The 14,609-nt window shown below is 41.2% G+C and overlaps 2 protein-coding genes across 2 annotated transcripts in view; one reads left to right on the forward strand and one right to left on the reverse strand.

Moving 5' to 3' along the window:
* CEP85L (centrosomal protein 85 like) overlaps positions 1-14,609 on the forward strand; it is a 393,742-nt gene that overhangs the window by 198,810 nt on the left and 180,323 nt on the right. The window lies entirely within an intron of this gene.
* The window catches only part of SLC35F1 (solute carrier family 35 member F1), a 249,007-nt gene that overhangs the window by 27,412 nt on the left and 206,986 nt on the right, over positions 1-14,609 (reverse strand). Inside the window, exon 4 of the mRNA XM_063124731.1 lies at positions 1,850-2,009. Within this exon, the coding sequence (XP_062980801.1) occupies positions 1,850-2,009 (160 nt within the window). The remainder of the gene's footprint in view (positions 1-1,849; positions 2,010-14,609) is intronic.

Raw genomic sequence — 14,609 nt, forward strand, 5'->3', positions numbered from 1 at the left:
AAACACAGTGACTTGGATCCAAGCTACAATGGCTTGGATTCACAGAAGGGAGGTTTCTCTTCCCCTCCTCCCTCTTGCAAATGGATGTGTCCCAGAAAGATATCGCCAGAGGATTGGGAGCCCTTCCTGGTACAAAGGCTGGAAATGCAAGGGCTGCTGGGAGATGAGGGGAAATTGGCCCAAACTAACTAACTAACTAACTAACTAACTAACTAACTAACTAACTCTCTCTCTCTCTCTCTCTCTCTCTCTCTCTCTCTCTCTCTCTCTCTCACACACACACACACACACACACACACACACACACACACACACACACACTATGGCAGTCCTCAAGAAGTGTATGAAGGTTACTTTCCTTCCACATTACCAAGGACATTTGGACCTCACTTCCTCACACTTGTGGCCACTGAACAACATTCACTTCTTCCCCTCAGGCCTCAAGCCTACCTCCTTCCCTCTTCCCCCACATTTTAAAACATGCTTTTCCTAGGGCCACTTTTCCTCCTTCTGCCACTGCCTGAGACCGTTCGCCATTGCTTGCACCACCATCCCTGCTGTCATTATATCTGCTCCAATAGTGTGCTCAACTCGACAAACCCAGGGTCCTCCATCCCTGCCTTTGTGTTTTTCTCCCTGCGCAGTGCAGAGCTATGTATAGTTCCCTGACCATCTCAGACTCCAGGCCAGGATATGGAAACATACTGTTTGGCTATTAAATCTTGAGCTTTGTCAAACTTTTCTGCATGTCTGCACTGCTCAAACTTCTGTTTAAAACAAAAATGAGAAGAATCAGTCTGGTAATAAGCCTTACACTACCATATTTCAATACAGGTGCACAGTTTTCACTGCAATACATAGCTTCCCCTGTAGAAACTGACATATTTAAGAGCTTCAATACCTCATTTGGCCGGGTTTCTTTCCCTATACATACACCATTTCCTCTATTTATGGTCTTTAGCATGTGAGTGCCATGGTATTTAGCCAAAATGATGTCACCAATACACAAGGCGCTCATCTACACCAAGCAGGATATTGCACTATGAAAGCGGTATATAAAAGGCAGGAGCCACACTACTGCTTTATAGCAGTATTGAGGTGCACTGCAGGATCTACACTACTGCTTTATATTGGTATTGAAGTGCACTGACAACTGTTGGGGCCCATGATACATCTACACCAAGCAAGATCTAACACTATCAAAATGGTACGAAAGCAGTATATGGGATGTGTCATGGGTCCCAACAGTTGTCAGTGCCCTTCAATACCACTATAAACCAGTAGTGTGGCTCCTGCATTTTATATACCGCTTTCATACCACTATCCCAGTGCAATATCCTGCTTGGTGTAGATGAGCCCAAGATGAGGAATCAACAGGCTCAGGGGAAACCCAAACTCTGCACACACACACACACACACACACACACACATATCTTTAAGAAAAAATGTAAGTGGGAGAACCCTCTCCCCAGACAGCCTAATGCAGACTGAGCATGCTCAGTGGCCATGGAATGCTGACTGACAGTTGGGAGAAACAAATGGAAAACCAGGGGGAAGGGAATGGAGGGTCTGGAATCCTGATCAACACACTGTAACATTTTGTTGTAGGCACCACTTATATACACATATATTGGACAAGCACCTGAAAAATATACACAGCTTTTATTGGATCTCCTATTAACAAATCCCCTTTCCAAATCAGTTCTGCAGTCACAGGGAAACCCATTCTTTTCGTAAGCCTTTTGCTTTCAGTAGGGGTGGGGGGATTTTTTTTAAACTTTCCCAATCACTGGAAAATAACAAGAGGCACAACATTTTATCCTGGGTGGAAATGTACGCAAATACTCACCTGCTCCTTGCTGTCTTCCGACCAAGACGTCTGCTCCTGCCATGCAGCCCATGCCTAGAATGCAGACCACAATGCCGATGAAGTGCACTGCTTTGTACCGGACCAGGAGGAAGAACCAAGAAAGTAATATCACGACTGGAATCACAAAACAATCTAGGAGCTGTAAGAAAAAGAGAGGAACAGCTTCAAAGAAAAGCACAGAGGTGCATATTACTCCCAACAGAGGATATAGGGGTAGAACAGAACTAAACAGACAGAAATACTTACTTTAGGAAAAATATAGTATAATGGCTCCAGGAGAAGATTGAAGAACTTGCAAGTGTCCTCCTATGGCCAACAGAATTGCCATGTTTCAATTTGCTGGGTGCTAACAATGCTTTTAAAACTGGCTTTCAACTGAAGTCAATGAGCACTTGTAAATAACCTTTGGAAAAATGTCTGTTTCCTAATAATAGCACCGCTTAGGACAGCGGGCACAATCCTATGCATGTTTACACAGAAAATATCCTATGACTCCCAGCGTGCCTCAGCTACCAGGGCTGGCTGGGGAATGCTGGGAGTTGTAGGAGGTATTTTCTGTCTTAACATGCATAGAAGTGTGCCCTTAACCAGTATTATCACAATTAAGAAGACTCTAATGACTTCAATAGCAAAAGAGCTATTCATTATTTAAACAAACAATAACACCCACAGGGTTATTCTTTTGCTTTCTTTTCTAAAGAGAACTTGGGGGGTTAAATAAAAATAGAGTTGGAAGTTTTTTGTGTAACTGTAGTGGTTAAAACCATGAATCTGAATAAGAACACTGTGTGTATAGAAGAGAATAAGGACAATCATGCACATTACAGGAAATACCAAGGAATACACATATGACTGGGCCTAACAGTCCCAAGCGTTAGTACCCAGCACTCTTGGGTAGTTGCCAGGATCCCAGTTCCCACAGAGTTTCCATTGGCACTAACATTCACCCTGATGTCTGAGTTTGTGAGACACTATTTTAATTTTCTACAATGCCTGTGATGAACTGTTGCTCCACTGATGCAAGGTAAATCAGTGAAGGAAGCAGCCCACTAGACAATACTTTGTTGAGGGCCAACTCAAACTTGCAGCAGTCCCTGAGAATAAACATTGTGCCCCCCCACCACCACCACCATTTTCAAGCCGTGGGTAAAGGTGGAGGTAAAGTTTGTGAATTTCCCCTTCAAATATTCCCCAGGAAAAGTATAACAACAACATTAGAAATGCCTACATCATCATCGTCAGCAACAACAACAAGAATCAGAACTGAAACCTGACAATGCTCCGTGTGGAACTGGATGCTAGCACCAGGGCTGGCCTAACAGATTTTGTCACTTGAGGCAGACCAGCAACTAGCAACCACTTTTACCATCACCATGACCCCTCCCCCTCCTCCTCTTTCCCAACTTCACTAGCAGCCTATTTAAAGTATTGGCTAAAATGGAGAAAATGTGGATGGCCCTGCTCAGGCAAAACATCAGAAGGCCCTGAAGGAAATGATCAGTCCACTGTGTGGTTATAGCAACTGTTGCCATTTGCTTCTTCTCCATCTCACCCACAATTTCTTGTTCTGAGGAAGAACATCTCAGCATCTGTTCTGAGGTATGTGGGTGTATGAGAAAGGGGCTTAGAGAGGAGGGCTGTGGGAGTGCTTGCTACTGTGGGAAATGGACAACAATTGTTTAAAATGTAGCAGCAAACTTTAAACTTTAAATAGGATTTGCTGTGGCAGTGGTGCTCCATGGCTTGCTCTGCAGGCTCACCTAACCAGCTTTCATTCTTTCTTTGGGGTGGCCAGCTGGTGCGCCAATGGCAGTGATGGAGTGAAGCCGGATTAGCAAGCAGCAGATGGGCAGTATTAGGGATGCAAATGGGCAGCAAGGGTGAGTGAGTTTGTGAATAAGCTTCATCACACCTACACATTTGTCCTGGTTTTCCCTTGAATTATCCCAATTCATTTCCATAACGTATGAAAGCTTGCAGACTTACACCTGTGCACTTGTAAGTCCCAAGCCTCTTTACACCTCTCCTGTAGCACGTTGCTGAGGTTCACTCTCACATGCCATTGCCTCTGGCCATTGATCTCCTTTTTATCTCCCCCTACAGTTTTTTGGTTGTTGGAAGTTGGACAACTCCCCGTCCATTCATCCTGTCAGAAAACCTCCCTCCCCTCACTTCCATGAGTTTTCACGTTACAGGGAGAACTGGACTTTCTGCACACCAAAATACATCGCTAAGGGGGGGGGGGAACAGCTACAATCACAGCAGGACATGGTCAGCATCATTGGAGTCCTTTGCATGCAATTCGCTGTGACAGCAGACTATAACACTGGTGTGATAGAGCTCAATGACATGCATTTACTCTGCTACCACCTTCTGATCCGCTGGATTGAATTTAGAGGCTCACCTTGCCTCATGGCAGGGCCGGCCCTAGAACAGGCAACAAATTATGTAGCACGTGGAGCATTAGCACAATAGAAACAGTTTTTAATCTATTCATCCTGTGTTCAGTTTCCATTTTCAGCCATGAATTTAACTAGACAAAAAACTGTGGAAGCAAGCAAGAAGTTTGTTCTTGTTTCCTTTCTCAAAATAAAACCACCAGTCTTATTTATCTAGCAAGCAGGAGGTTTTGTGCAGGTTCCCTATAACCTATTCAAGTGTCAGCCATTTTGGCATGAAGCCAATTCATCTCATACCTAGATGTCTACATGAACCCCCCCAAATTGAAACAACTTCAGTAGATGCTCCCTTCATGTAAAGTAGCATAAAAATGCACATAGGGTTAGAGAGTTATTGGTAGCTGGTGCCTTCAAAATTTGCATGGATTTTCCCTCTGAGTATCAAGATAAAGTACTAGCTATCTTAAAAATAGAGTTTTGGACCTACAAATACCCTAAGAAATTGATATATTTCTTGAGATAGTTTGTTTTGTAACAGTGTATGGAATAAATAAAAAACTTTCAATTGCTTTGGCTATTCATCAGGCCGCTGTACTGGTTTCTCAGCTGATGTTTTAGTCAAGAATAAAAAGGCAAGAATCACTTCTGGATTTGGTTTTTAGTGATGTAGAGCAGGGGTACGCATAAGGTAGATCTCCAGATGCTTTGAATGTCTACTCCCCAGAAACCCCTCCTACCATGGCCAACGGTGAGGAATTCTAAAAGCTGAAATCCAAAACATCTGGAGATCTACTTTCTGCCCACCCCTACACTAGAGTGTGAGGATGCCCCCAAAAGGTTGAGTCAAGGCAAGAAAGATCTGCTTGAAGAGATAAACTAGGAGAGGAACCCCCCCACCAAAAAGAGCACAAACAAGGCTCTGGATTAATGAAGTTAATGTTGACGCGGAACAAACATGCCCTTCTGCAGCACAAGACCACCTGTCCAAAAAATTTCCCCAAAATGTGCCAGGACCATGTCCATGGCAGAAAGGTCTAAGAGAAGCAAATTGCTGTTGCTATAAGCCAAGCTCTCCTTGTTCGCTAACCAATGTGACTCAGGGTGGGCGTGGGGTGAGTAGGGGATCTCATCCAGACTTGAGTCTAGACTGATCACCCCAAACCCATTTAACAAGCCATTCTAAAGGAAATTTTATTGGGATCAACTTCAACTGGAATTATTAAAAAGCCAAAACTCATAAACTCCTGTTGATGGACCAGTGTTACTTACTTCATTGCTGTAGAATAAGGACCACAGGAGACAGGCCATGTGTGTGTGGCAGGCAATGGTTGTTTTCTCCTTTAGAAGTTTAATTAATTAGTTAAAAACTGTTTCAACCAGAATCCTTTTCCAAACACTTCATCATAAGCTATGAATCTTACCAAGTGACTCTTGGCAAGCCACTCTCAGTCTCAGCCCTATGTCTTTAATATAGGGGAAATCATGCTGCCTACCCTACAGGGCTGATGTAAAAATGACTTAAATAATGTATGTGATAGGATTTGAGCATTTAACATTCCCGTATAAACACTTACAATATTTATATCTTTGCTCAGTACGGCCACAAATATAGCAGGATGCTTATCTAAGAAAAGGTTCAGATCAAAATGTACTGGGGGGAAAATCTGGAATTGTTCTTATTTCTACGAGGAGGGAGAAAATAATTTTTACTCAGGGAAGACCTTTCCCCCTGCATTTGAGCCTTAAGCCATCAAGCTGTATGAAACCATGTCAGTTTCTGACAGAATAACAATTATGGAGAGAATGACCATGAAGTGAATGGAAGTAGCATTTTGAATCAGAAAATGGCACAGGATATGCCAAGGAACTGAGGGCTTAAGCAGTCCCCAAAAACACAGGGGAGAAAAAGAGAAACATTAATGGAGCAGCTCTTGGCTGCAAGCAGCTTCTGTGTTTTAAGTAAGAGCTTTTATTCAAAAAGGCATTTTTATGCCTCTCTGAGGCAAAAATGGCCTCAAGCATCCCTCAGTGCTGTTCTTGGGATTTGAGAGAAAGTAAACAGAAGCCATGGATAGAAGTGGGGCAGATAACTTACATTATAAAATAGAGAATATAAAGCACAACAAAACTGTCATTTTTCTAGAATGACCATATTATGTGGCAAATTCTGTTCATAGTTCAAATTCTGTTCATAGTTCAAAGAAATTCCCAGCTTCACATCCCTAGCTTCAAGAAATACAAAGAAGAGAATGGTATTGACCCCTACTTTATTATATGTGAAGTGAAGAGAAAGAAAAATATATTAATTTCAGAAGATGTGAGGCCTGGAAAAACCAGGAAAAATTCGGAAAAAAATGGTTTCCTCCCCGTTTTTTTCCAAAGCCTCTTTTGGTTTTTTTCTAAAAAATTGAAAAAAAATGAAGAAAAAACGGATTATGGGATGTTTTATTTTAGCATGATGAATAAAATGATAAAACAAGATGTTCAGATATTTACTTCTCCAAATGATTTCTAAAAACTGTGACAGTATCAGATTATTACAATGTCTGTGCACCAAGGACAAGCAAGTCCTAGGTTGCAAACTGAGACTACAACTCTCAAATGCAAGAGCAAGATGCATTTCTGCCTCTAGGGGGCACTTCCATGGAAGCAGAGACTGAAACTAATACTTATAGCTATAGGTCAGAAAATGAATCTGATTAAATTTCATGCATATTCATTGAATCTTGGTTCCTTTTTTTCTTAGTTCTTTTATGGGAATCGGTGCTTTATGTCTTGACACTGGAGGACTAGTGGAAACATAAATAATTTTCTTTGATACTAATGTTGGTGGTTTCTTCTCTTGTTGTTTTAAATTGATTTTTTGCCTGCTCCTCATAAACTGGCAGAACCAAAGAAGTTCCTTATAGTTTAGGTGTTCCTAACAGGTCAGGATCTTGTAGCTCCATTTGTTACAAAAAAAGTAAAAAAGTAAATTAATTTTTTAATAATTGTTTGAATACACTGTACTTTTAATATACCAAATGTAATAATTTTATGCCAAACCAACTTGGACATAATTACATTTTATGTTACTAAAGTAACAAAGTGACTTTCAATCTGTAAAAAGTGCTAATATTGCATTATTTCATTTTTTCCAAAAATTTGTTCCCCCCCCCCAAAAAAAAACCGTTTGTTTTTTTCCATGGCTTCAAAATTTCTGGAAATTTTACAGAAATTTGACAAAATATGGAAGTTTTTGACAAAATTTGACGAAATATGGAAGCTTTTGACAAAATATGGAAGTTTTTTTAAAGCAATGTGGGAGGGGGAAATGCAGCAATTGAATTCAGTTTTGGTTTACCATAATAACGCATTTGCAAATTTGCCATAATTAAAGAATTTTTTGATTATAGTATAAACAAACAAAACATGGCTATGAAGGCTATGTGGAAAAGATGCTAACCTTTTTGTCAAGTCAAGGGCCACTCTAGTGAACATAAGACTACATATACAGCCGTCCATGCCATGGACTCCATTTTGGCTCTAGTCACCTGAGCCAGGAAGCAGGCACCAAAAGAGCATGGGAGAGGCAGCCAGGCAGTCCGGAGGGTACGCTAATAGGCCTTCCTCTTTCTGTCCTCTTTCATAGGGTGACCATATGAAAAGGAGGACAGGGCTCCTTTATCTTTAACAGTTGCATAGAAAAGGGAATTACAGCAGGTGTGATTTGTATATATGGAGTACCTGTTGAAATTCCGTCTTCATCACAACAGTTAAAGGTGCAGGAGCTATATTGGAGTGACCAGATTTAAAAGAGGGCAGGGTAACTGCAGCTTTAACAGGTGTGATAAAGAGGAAATTTCACCAGGTTCTCCATATATACAAATGACAGCTGCTGAAATTCCCTTTTCAATACAACTGTTAAAGATACAGGAGCCCTGTCCTTCTTTTCATATGGTCACCCTATCTTTCACCTCTGCTATATAATCTATTTCTCTGTTTGGGCTGAAAAATGATGCTAAGAGTCAGTAGGAAAAGCTCATATTCTGACAAACCCTCAATTTTTTTCAGCTTTACAAGTGGTATGAACCAGTCATACGTGGTGTCTAGAAATACCTGAAGCGGTGAAATAACACACAAAATTCACCAAAATCACAATCATGTGGATGTGCCTATCTCTAGACTAGTTGATCAGTTGAAATGAGGAGAAAACAACATGCTATATTAAATCCACAGCATGTAGCTGATCCTTTCTTTCTTTTTTTTATGTAGGTAGTGGAGAATGAAACCTTTCTACCTAGTCACTCCCCCTCAAATTTCCACTCCCCCACAGACACATATAGGAAGGAACTAGAAGGGGGAAACCCATTCGCATCAATGGAGATTTTCCTTTTTATTAAGCCCCTGCTTTGGGTGGGTGTGGGTGAATTTATGGGAAGATAGTAGTTCTCCTCCACCTGCACACAGTGGTCCTGATCTGGATTGGGGAAACATATGCTTACCGTTAGGTAAAAAAGAAAGCAAGGGTCAGTTGCACGCTAAATATTTAACAAAGCAGGTAGGTTAGCGCTGATTGAGGCATTTAATTGGCATATGAAGTAGCAAGCTCAGTTGCCCCACCCATGTGATTACCTCTTTGAAATCTTCCTTTATTAGCATGGGATGCAATTGCCCTGCAGCTAATCTCATATTATTTAAATAACATATGAGTCAGGTCAGTGATACCTGGACTTGAAGTTAGTTGCTATTTCACAATCGAAAGAAAACAGCTACGGAAATACTGCCTCTTTATTTATTTATTTATTTATTACATTTTTATACCGCCCAATAGCCGAAGCTCTCTGGGCGGTTCATCATCTCTATATGATCCTCTGAGGTACTTCAATGACTCTTAGGTTACAAATTTTCAATAATAATAATAATGAAAAGCCAACACATACTTTAAATTAGATTTGAATAAAACCTAAAAGCTCAGTTCCTAAAAAAAAAAAAGTCATAAGAAAAAGAAATAATGAGTTAGACTCTTCCATCCTTTCTTGCCTGATAAAGTGAAGCCATTTTAAGTCCCATTCATTTCAATGGGAAGAAAAATCAGTTTGTATGATCTGGCTAACAAGATTATTTACACCTGGTTTTTTTAAAGGCACATTAGTTATGATTACAAATATCAAGTATTTGTCAAAAGGCCTTCATTCCATAGGCAACCAATTTCTATTACCCAAATGTGAACGCCACTGTCAAGAACAAGAAGCAGTTAGCATTTTATAGAAATTGCTCTTGCTTTTGCAGAGAAAATTGAACATCTGAAATGTGTGTTTTCCCATGCATAGGCAGCAGAAAACTTGTAAAAAAGTAAAGTTTGAGCAAGGGGTTGGAATTGGATTGAAATTAGTGTCTTCCTTTTCTGGAAATGTTAGCTAGAAATACTTCAGTCATGATGCACAGTGGTGATGGTGAGAAGGAGAAGCAGTAGATGCCACTGACTACTTGCTCATTGTCTCCCTGCCCATCAAGCAAGCAAGTGGTGGCAATGATGACAAAGAGGATGGGGAGCAATCGCAGCTGTTGACAATGGCGATTGGAAGGTGAACACACTGAGAGAGTCCAGACGACACTTTAGGCAAAGGGGGAGGGAATGGGCAACTCACTGTGTGTCATGTTGCTGGTACTCCCCACACATGTCCCGTCCCATGTCATTGTCCTTCCTGGTGGCTGGTGCTCCCACCTCAGTCCTCCCAGCCCTATCCCATCATGCATTGCAAGTTCTGCCAGCTCTACAGGAGCGGCCACAGCACTTTCATCTGCTCCTGCTGGAGAACGCTATGGCTAATGGAAATAACACACAGTACATGCAACAGAGTCCACCACACGATATTTTAATCAACTGGTCTATGGATAAGCAATGGAGCAGCCCATTGTTTTTCTCCGTGGGTTAACTGGAAAAAATAGCATACTGTGAGTTGTATGCCTGTTGTGTCCCATGACACGGTAAGCAACACAATGGACAATTTACTCTTTAACCCACCCAGCCATTGCTTATCATGTTATCAGAACCCAGCCACTGAAGGAGGAGACCCATTAAGAGTGTCATTCCCAAAAAAACTCAAAAAGATGAAGCCGTCACTGTAAATATAGTTGGCATGACATGTGTGAACTGGTGCATGGGAATTGGAACTGGATCAATTGCCAGTGTTAGGACCCAGTTATTCAGTCTTCTACTTGTGCTAAGAACCTGAAGTCTGATTCTACCCTATCTTGAATTACAACAAACTACAAGAAATGCTTTGGACATTTGTCCCCAGTAAACACATCCATTTCTAGTAAATTTATTCAGAGTATAATTAAAAAAACATAGCATCAACACCCAACCAGGCACAAAGTATAGGCATTTGCAAACTCCCTATGGTTTGCATTTTTAAAATTTTATATTAAACAATGTTTTAAATCTGTACGTTAACTTCAGGGCATGAGACACATAATATGTCCATTAACATAATCTGACACATATTGCTAAGCAAGTGTAAAAATATTGCTTGTACTGTTTATTATCTTGAAGGGTGCCAACACATGTTCCTTTGTTCATCTATATTTGTGATTGCTGCATTTTTTAATTTTATTTTTACAGAAGAGAGACAACCCCTACTCCCTTAAAGGTGCAATCCATAACCTTGAAAATTAATGGGATTTTTCCTATTAACTTCAGTCAGATGTAGAATGCACCTTAACTCTGCAAAATAAAAGGCCTTTTGCTTTTCAATTAACCACAATAGAGGAAAGAAAATAGGCAAATTATACTAAGCGCTTTCCACCATATGTCACAGCCTGTCCCGCCTAATATATCCTGTCTCCTCAACAGCTAAATTTAATACTATTAAAATAAGGGTGATATGATTGGGTTTTTTTCACAGTAGAATGGCTGTTTTGTCTAGCCATTAAGAAACAGCTCATTTAAAGTAATAGAGTCACTATTGTATTGATGATGTCTGTGTGTAATGCTGCATATAAAGCTTTTATAAAGGCCATGTGGCTGCTTTCTGCCTTATTAATAGTGTCCATATCCACCTGCTTAATAGAGCAAGCTGTTATATAGCAATTTGGTTTACCAGAGTGTAGCCTAATTGCCAGGTCCTAATGTTGTCACCCATTTCCAGTGCCATTTTTCTGTGGGCAGATCAGCTGTAGCCCAGGTGTAAGAACCAATTTCGGGAGGGGATATGTATGTCTAGCTTCTATGGAAGATGCTCCTACATTGTGCACCGGGAAGTGGGTGGGGTGGGGCAGATCTCTCAATGCTCTCCCAAGGGAAGTTCAGTACTATCATTCCTTTCAGAATTAAGCTTTTGGCAGTTACAGTCATCAGTTGGGAATAGAGGAGAGAAGGAAGGAGACCTGGCTTTCTTCAGTCATAGTGTTATATCCAAGACTACAGAAATCTGGTCAAGTCTTAGAATCAACTGAACATTTTTGGTTGTTCAGACCCTACTCTTCACCTGAAGGGATGGTGTCTTGTCTGCTCCAAGCTGCCCCAAAGCACAGCTTACCCCCACTAGCATCAAGGTTGAGAGGAAGGCTGAAGTTCAATCTCCCTCAGCCAGAGCATCTGTTTGCACGTCATGCTAAACCATGGTGGATTAATTAAACCCTGTTTAGCAGCACATGCAAGCTGTCTTTTTGCATATTCTAGCCACAACCCCAGCTTGTCATATCATGTGAGACTGGTGGGTTGGGTTGTTTGCATAGTTAACAAACCACTCATAACAGATGGGGTGTTTTAGGGTAGTGAATGGTTTGTTAACCATGCCAATGGCCCACCCTCGCCGGGTTCACACAACATGTCAGGGCAAGGTTGCGGCTTTAATATGCAAAAAAATTACTTCAGCATTGGTAACAGGACAGTGTCCTCCAGAGACTAGCTTAGGGATCACAGAGCAGGCTGTGTGACACAATTAGCTTTGTCCTTCAACACCTCACTGTTGCTCCATGTAATGGAGAATTGGCCCTGGGAAGGGGGAAAGATGGAAAAATCACCCCTTCAGCTCTGTGTTCTGTCTTTCCCTGTGGTTTTCCAGTGGGTCAACACATGTTGTTATTATTTATAACTCCATCTCCCCACCACAAGGGGGCAGTGCTGTCAGCAGCTTAAAAGTCTCTGAGAGCGTCACTTCCTTCTTAAACAAGATAGTAAGTCTAGCCACCTTCTCATCCTTCAGACTCCATTATCTTTGCAGCTTGCACACAGAGATTGCCATCGTTTTTGGCTCAGTGGTTGGAGACATAAACTAACTTTGTTAAGGAATTAAGCATTTAACCATGTTCCATTTTGCAAGCAGGGATCACTGAGGCAGACAGATAACTAGCACAAGTCAATTGCAACATCTGTGTCAGAGAATTATGTACATCCATCCCATTATACTGCTCCCTCTTCTCAACTACAACACAGAAAAAGAGAATAGAGAGAGGGCTAAATTACACATTACATTAAATGTACAGCATGCAGATGATCCTAACTTTCTTTTTTATCTACAATTGGGGGTGTGGGCTGCTTTTCATGCCCTTCCTCTCCACATCCAAATCAATGGGCTTCTGTGTAGCATGAGGAGGAGGGGGCTCATTCTATGCCCAGTGACATGGAGAAATGGTTGAGTGGGATCCCCATTCATTCATTCGCTCATACCCTTTGCAGAGCCCCCCCCCCCCCATTTCAGCTGATCCATGACAATCAACTTTGTGGGGAGGACATTTTCATTCCCATCCTGGTGTGCTGGGTGATTTAAACTTCTCAGGCCATCAAGATATTTAGCAAGTGTTCATTCATTCAAATTATTTCCAAATTGTCCCTGCACTCAATGAGTGCTTGAGGTGATTTTTTAATTATAAAACCATAAGAACAACAAAATACAACCATTTCAAACACAACTGATAAAGTACCTAACAAAACAGGAAAACCCTCCAAAATCAAGATGCAACATTACTCACAGAAGGCCCAGTGAAACTATACTGTTTTTAACCAGCCATTTAAAGGCCACTAACAAGTGAACCAAGCTAATCTTCTTGGAAAGTGAGTTCCACAGTGAGGGTGCTGTTACACAGAAGGCCCTGTCTCTGCAGGAAGTGGGACACTTAACAGGACCTCAGACGAAGAGCACAGCATGGGGGCAGGTTCATGTGGGATGCAGTAGCAGTCTTTCAGATATCCTTGCCCCAAGTCTTTAGGGCTTTCAAAGAATCATCAATTGAGCTCTCAGTTGAGCTCAGAAATACACAGGAAGCCAGTGAGATTGATTCAAGACTGGTGTTCTATGGTCTATAAAATATACACCAGACAAACGGCTGGCCACTGCATTTTGCACTAGCTGTAATTTCCAAACACTTTTCAAGGGCAGCCCCATCTAAAGCGTGTTACAGTAATTTAAATGCAAGGTGAGTGAGGCATGGATCACATCACTTTGATTTATATGGCTTTGATTTTTATGGATTAGAGTTGTGTTTTTTTAAAAATGTACGTTGTCCTGAGAGCTGTTAGCTATAGCGAAACTAATAAATAAACCACTCATCATGGAATGTGTCATCATGAAGTTGTGACTGTTTGTAGAAGGAGACAAATAGATAACTATTTTAGAAAATCTGTGAGTTTAGAAACATCACTTGCAGTGCACATGTATTTCTCTCCCAAAAATGCACCCATCCAAACATCTGAATACTTTGAAAAGAGCAGCTTTGGGATCAATAATACTCTGGGGGAGGGGGAATTGCTGATCTTTACCAAGATCAAAGCAAAATGTTGGTCAGCAAGCTCCCACTGGAATTTAACAAGAAACAGCTAAGCTGATTCTCTTTCATTGATTCTCTCTCCTTCCAATTACTACACAGCGTTGCCACATTTGGGCAACTCATTAGTGCTTCCCTCAAGCAAACTGTGTGAAGATATTCCCTTCTCTCAGCTGCCACATGTCAGCGATTGGCCCTGAGCTACAGGAGCAGCAGTTACAAGGGGGATTAAGATTTAGTCCAGAGAGGGATTTATCACCAGCTACCTCACCTCTTCTAATTGGCAATTTCCCCTCTGGTCATGTCTAATGTGACAGATCTAGGAAATGCGTATTCTCTACATAACTCCAGGCTGACACTACAACACAGTTTTCCGAAAACCACCCTCGCTTCCTTTTGAGCTCTAGTTTGAATCATTATGTAGGCCAAGAATATCTGAAATCATCTGCCACATTGTTCTAATTGTAAAAACAAGCAATAGTCTTCACTCAAGAGAGATAAATAATTTTTTAAAAATCCAGTGTGAAAGAGGGAAACATCACCTCAGTTCTATATATTTTGCTCATCAAGTGGCAAATACCTTGCTTTGT

Source organism: Elgaria multicarinata, chromosome 4 (genome assembly GCF_023053635.1).
Source record: "Elgaria multicarinata webbii isolate HBS135686 ecotype San Diego chromosome 4, rElgMul1.1.pri, whole genome shotgun sequence".
In the NCBI taxonomy this organism is placed as follows: domain Eukaryota; kingdom Metazoa; phylum Chordata; class Lepidosauria; order Squamata; family Anguidae; genus Elgaria; species Elgaria multicarinata.